This window comes from Terrapene carolina, unplaced genomic scaffold, assembly GCF_002925995.2.
Source record: "Terrapene carolina triunguis isolate 2854851 unplaced genomic scaffold, T_m_triunguis-2.0 Scaffold132, whole genome shotgun sequence".
Lineage (NCBI taxonomy): Eukaryota > Metazoa > Chordata > Testudines > Emydidae > Terrapene > Terrapene triunguis.
Window position 1 is genome coordinate 18,891,097 of NW_020664483.1, and position 6,141 is coordinate 18,897,237.

General features: G+C 46.8%; 1 protein-coding gene across 1 annotated transcript in view; it reads left to right on the forward strand.

Annotated features, from left to right (window-relative positions):
• Positions 1 to 6,141, forward strand: part of USP34 (ubiquitin specific peptidase 34) — a 257,649-nt gene that overhangs the window by 151,788 nt on the left and 99,720 nt on the right. The window contains exons 39-40 of the mRNA XM_029911897.1: positions 5,634 to 5,689; positions 5,779 to 5,899. Of these exons, the coding sequence (XP_029767757.1) occupies positions 5,634 to 5,689; positions 5,779 to 5,899 (177 nt within the window). The remainder of the gene's footprint in view (positions 1 to 5,633; positions 5,690 to 5,778; positions 5,900 to 6,141) is intronic.

The window sequence follows — 6,141 nt, forward strand, 5'->3', positions numbered from 1 at the left end:
GCGTAAGATCAGCATTTTAATTTAATTTTAAATGAAGCTTCTTAAACATTTTGAAAACCTTGTTTACTTTACGTACAACAATAGTTTAGTTATATAATATAGACTTATAGAGAGAGACCTTCTAAAAAAACGTTAACATGTATTACCAGCACGCGAAACCTTAAATTAAAGTGAATAAATGAAGACTCGGCACACCACTTCTGAAAGGTTGCCTACCCCTGTGTTAGACATTTTACTGGGACAGGACTAAGGACTTCAGAAAGTCTCCTAAGCTCTTCCTCTCCTTAGTGGAAAGATGCAAAGACTCCTAAATATCAGCTCCAAAATTATCGAAATGGGTCTCTGGTTGCATTCATCACTCTTATCAAGGGCGCAACCTGTCCTTTCCATCTGGAATCCATATGCACTCCACACGGTCGATCTCTATCTCGATCACATTCCTTAAAGATGTCCCTATCTCGGAAATTTGAAGAGCAGCAACTTGGACTTCTCTGCCCATACATTATGTGATCACTGGAGCCTCAGCCTCCAATGCCATCTTCAGCTCAACTGTGCTCTCTGCAATAACAGACTCCACTATGAAGCTCCAGCTTCCCAATGGGGGATACTGCTGTGAAGTCTCCTACAGTGGAACACTTATAGAGACACTACTTGAAGAGGAGGAAGTTACTCAACTTGTACAGTAACGATGGTTCTTCGAGATATGTATCCCTATGGGTACTCCACAACCCATCCTCTTCCTCTCTACTTCAGAGTTCTCAAGATGGGACTCTGCAGTAGAGAAGGAAATGGTGATTCACCCCCATTTAGTGCTAGGTAATCTCAAGGCACACCACGAGGGAGGGAGAGCGAGCGCATATGTGGGCCGAATGACACTGCTACCTAAAATCTCTGATTAGAGGCACAGGGGCCTACACTGGAGCAAGACTTCCTCTTCAGGTCTGTTCAGTTTACTCCAGGAGACATTCTCCTCTGCAGATGCAAAAAAGCAGGGTACCAGACCTCTGCCTGTTAACACTTGGGATGACCAGTGATCTATACCTTGCACTATGCCTTATGATTAAGGCTAAGATTTTGTCATGGATATTTTTAGTAAAAGTCACGGAAAGGGCACAGGCAAAAAAGAAAAATTAACAGAAGCCGTGACCTGTCAGTGACTTTTACTAAACATATCAGGGACAAAATGAGGCTCAGTGGGTCCCCATACGCCTGAAGTGGGGCAGCTGCGCAGGGTCGAGGAGCCACCTGCAGCTGTCCATGGGGGTTGGGAGCTGTGGGATACTCCTGGCTCCTGTGTCAGCCAGGAGCTGCGGGGTACCCTCACTGCCCGCAGCTCGGGGGGCTTGCGGTGGCGGGGCACTCGGGGGTTCTCCCACCGCCCACAGGGGCTGGAAGCTGCGGGGTACCCCTGCCGCCTGCAGCTCCTGAGGCCCGCTAGGACCTGGAGCTTAGAGGTTCCCCTGCCACCACTGCCTGGGATCTCGGGGATTCCTCCATCCTGCCGCCCCTGGCGGCCGGCCTCTCAGGGGTTCCCCTGGTGGCCGGGATCTCGGGGGTTCCCCCACCGCCGCAAACGAGCTCAGGGGTTCTCCACCATCCGCGGGAGCCGGGAGCTGTGGGGTACCCCACTGCCCACACTGGCTGGGAGATGTGGGGACCGCTAGAGGCGGTGGAGATACCCTGCAGCTCCCGGCCCCTGCCAGTGGCGGGGGACCCTGCAGCTCCCGACCGCTGAAGTCATGGAGGTCACTGGAAGTCATGAATTCCGTGACTTCCACAACCTCAGTGACTAAATCGTAGCCTTAATTACGATCCTCCTCATTGGCCTTATTGGGACCCCTGGGCAATGTACTGCCAGCAATTTAGAGGGGCCCTGATTCAGTCTCATAAGGAACATAGAAGACCTCATTCTCTGGTACTGTCCATCTCTCCCTCCACTCTGAATCAGGAGAGGACACCTTTGAGGAGCAAGAGGCAAGGACAGAAAAGGAAGTGACCGCATTTACAAATATTGCTTCCTCATCATTATGTGATGAGGCTTCACATTATGATGTTCCTCATCATCGAGGTGGTAATGCCACCACTGATGACTTTTGGCAATTCAAGGACCTAATGAAGCTTGTCACTCAATAGAGTTTCTTGGCTGTATGGAAGCAAGCATGGGAGGCTATGACATCAGACAAATGGGTATTGGAGGCCATTACATTGGGTTATACTATCTAGTTTACCTGCATCCTGCCCTTCTACCTCCCTTCCCCGTCCCTCTTCAGGGACCCCTCTCACAATCAATTGCTGAGACAGGAGATGACAGTGCTCCTAAGTCTAGGGACCGTAGAACCAGTTCCAGCTCAACACAGAGGCAAAGAGTTCTATTCAAAATATTTTCTGATACTGAAGAAAAATGGTGTTGGAGGCCTTTACTAGATTTCAGACAATTGAACAAGTATGTCAGACATCTGAAAATCAGGACATTGTCCAACTATACCAAAAGAAGGGCAGGAGACACGTGATATGGTTTTAATCAGGCTGCAACTTTATTATTAGGTGTCCGGGACTACCCGACAGATAAAAGTGTACAGGGCAGATATCGCCATTTTCATTCAATATCTACCCTTCTGACAGCCGCCTCCTTTTTCCATTCAGGTCCCGTAGCCAACCCATTGCTGGGACCTTACCACCGACCCCCACCCCCGAACAAGGGTTAAGGTGGAGTATAAGAAGAGGGGGTTAGCCCTTTGCCTTAACAGTCATAGAAGCCCCAAACACCCCCCCCCCTTCACTCCTTTAACAAGCATCTCCTTTTTAAGTCCTTTACCGAGTCATTTATCCAGTCCCTGTATATTTTCTCTATGGAGTACCTGCACTGGACATCTGCCCCAGACTTACATAATGAGTTGCAACATCATAGCCTAACTCCCCTCCCTTTCCACCTAAGCCAAATCTGGTGGTGAGGAAAAAATTCCTTCCCAGCTCCCCTATAAAGGAACGGCTAGCGCAAAGCCCACAACAGGTCCTGACTAAATCTTGTATTTTTGCCACCTCAAGGGAAAGGAGTGTGGGTGCAGTTCTGCTTGGTCTGGGGAAAAGGGGCTTCTTTCCTGTTTTGAACTTTCCAGCCCTTCCGGTCACTGGAGATGAGTCAGCATTGCCACACTGACCCACTCCCCCTTTTGCAGCAGCTTTTGAGCCTCGCTCCCCCACTCCTGGCCATAAAGTGCTATTCCCTCTGCCCCCGGCAAGCTGGACAATTGCTCCCCCCTCCCCTCCCTGCGTAATGGTGCAGTGCAGTCAATGTCCCTGGTAGCTATAATTTCCTCCCTAGAGTCCAGGGACTGGTTTGCAACTCTCGACCTCAAACATGCCTACTTCCCCATTGCAATTCATCCATTTCACATTTGATCACAATCACTACCAGTACTGGGTCCTACTGTTCAGCCTTCCTTCCGCCCCACGGGTTTTTCTCAAGAATCATGGTGGTCATAGCTGCCCACCACCACCGTCTTGGAAAACAGTGTTTCCCTACCTTGATGAGTGGCTCCTCAAATGCTGATATCATCAGGAAGTGCAGTCAGCAGTTCAACAACAACTTCACTGTTCCACAGTTTAGGCCTACAAATAAATGAGAAATCAACCTTGACCCCTATCCTTTTTATAGGAGCATTTTTGGATTCGGTGATGGGCAGGGCTTATCTCCCTCCTGACAGGTTCCTCACTCTGAAAAACCTTATCCAAAAAACTCAGCTCAGTTTACAAGTTCCAGTAAGGACATCTCTGCAACTGCTAGTGCTTATGGCAGTTTGTGTTTTTTGTAACACAAAACTCCAGGTTACATCTTTGCTGTCTCCAGGGGTGGCTCAGGACAGTTTGTGTACCCAACAAACACAGTCTGAACAAGGAGGTGCCTGTACCCAGCTGGGTCCTTCAGCCACTCATCTGGTGGAAGAATCCTTCTTAAAGGTTTGTGCAGAAATCCCATTTATGCAGAGTCCCCCTATGGTCATGATAACATTGTACATTTCCCTCTTGGGATGGAGAGCACATGTGGGTCCTCACACAGCCCAAGGCAAATGGTCACAAGAACAACGCTTGCACATCAGTCTGCTAGAGTTAAGAGTGGTCAGAAAAGCTTGGTGCTACACTCTTCCCCTAATCAAAAACAAGTCACTCAAGATCATGATAGGCAACGTAGCTTGTATGTGTCACCCTTATTCTGCACCAAAGTGATAAAGCTTTGAAATTGGTGCATAGCCATCCAGTCAGTCATTTCAGCTTCTTACCTTCCGATATACAAAACATCTTGGCAGATGACCAGCGGACATTTCCCCCCTAAATTATAAATGGGAGTTGGACTTTCGAGTCCTCAACAAAATATTCCTAGCATGGAGATTTCCAGAGGTTCATTTTTTTGCCACTGGAGCCAACATGAAGTGCAGGAAATTCTGCAGAGGAGAACTTCCAGAGGAGGACTCAATTCCCAATCTCTAGGAGATGCCATTCTTATTACATGGACAAGGGATCTTTTTTTGCATATCCACTACTCCATTGTTTTTAAAGGATCTCAACAAGATCGATCAGGACCAAGCCAGTGTAACTTTGATTGCACCAACTTAGCCAAGACAAGTTTGGTTTCCTTACCTCATCACAATCACTTCTTGCCTTCTATGGCGGCTCCCAATCAATTCTCAACTGTTGTCTCAGGATCCATTTCAGACGCTTCACCATGGCCTGAATGTTCTGCAATTCCACGCCTGGTCCCTCAGTGGTTCTCAGGACAGGAGGAGTCATGTTCACTAGCAGTACAAAATGTGCTTTTAAATAGCAGGAAGGAATCTACAGGATGCATGTAACCTCCAAAAATGGAGGTTACACACAAAGATTTTCTAAATGGATCTCTGGGTGCGTTATTGCCTCCTGTGTTTTCACTGATACTCAGCCTCCCCTACTAGTAACTGCGCATGCTACTAGATCATAGTCTGTCTGTAGCCCTACTCAAAGATGTTGCAGTTGTTGAAATGTCCGAAGTTGCAACGTGGAGCTCAGTGTATTTTTCCCCCCAGCCATTATGCGTCGGTTCACGCTGCTAGATTGGATGCTGCAGTAGGCATCGCAGTTCTTTCTTCAGTGCTGGACTCTGTTCTGAACCTGCCACCTCCTTAGGTGGGTTACTGCTGTGGAGTCACCTGAAGTGGAGCATCCACAGGGACACTACTCTAAGAAGGAGAGGTTACTTATCTTGTGCAGTAACTGGATTTCTTCAAAATGTGTGTCCCTGTGGGTGCTCCACTACCCGCCCTCCTTCCCCTCTACTTTGGAGTTTCCTCTGTGGGACTTTGTGGTAGAGAAGGAACTGAGAGCAGTTCACCTGCACAGCGTTATGTAGCCTTGGTATGGGGCACGAGGATGTATAGGGTACATGCATGAGTTGAACAGGCTTTGCTACCAAAAATCTTCAATCGGAAGTGCAGAGTGCATGCTCACCTAAAGTGGAGCACCCACAGCAACACACATCTCAAGTAAATCAAAGCTTAGCTGCAAACTAAGGTTATTTAATTTGGTTTGTGAATCAACCAAGAGTGTATAAAATGTATGATTATTTTGTATTGGTATTCCATTTTCCTTTATTTTTAATTCAGACAACACTGCTTGATTTAGATGCCCTAGCAAGACACCTCGCTGACTGCATTCGAAGGTAAGATTTGGTGATGTTAATTTTATTTTAAAGTTTGTATTTTATGTATTCTTAATGGGACATATAGAGCTTAATTTTTTTTTGTATAGCAGGGAAATCCTTGATCATCAAGATGGTAACATAGAAGATGATGGTCTTACAGGACTCCTGCGGCTTGCAACAAGTGTTATTAAACACAAACCACCTTTTAAATTTTCCCGGGAAGGACAGGTAAGAATAAAGTACTTGGAAAATGCCAAATAGCTAACGTTACCTCCTGTTACTGTAAACTGCTTCATTTTAAGTTTTGTTTTACTCTCTTGAGTGTAGGGGTTAGATAAATACTGTTCCGGTGATGATTGACAGAAACACATTTCCTAACTGGATTATTTTATTTTAAAAAACAGCAATACAATGTGTATTTTGCACACACACACACACACACACACACACACACACACACACACACACAC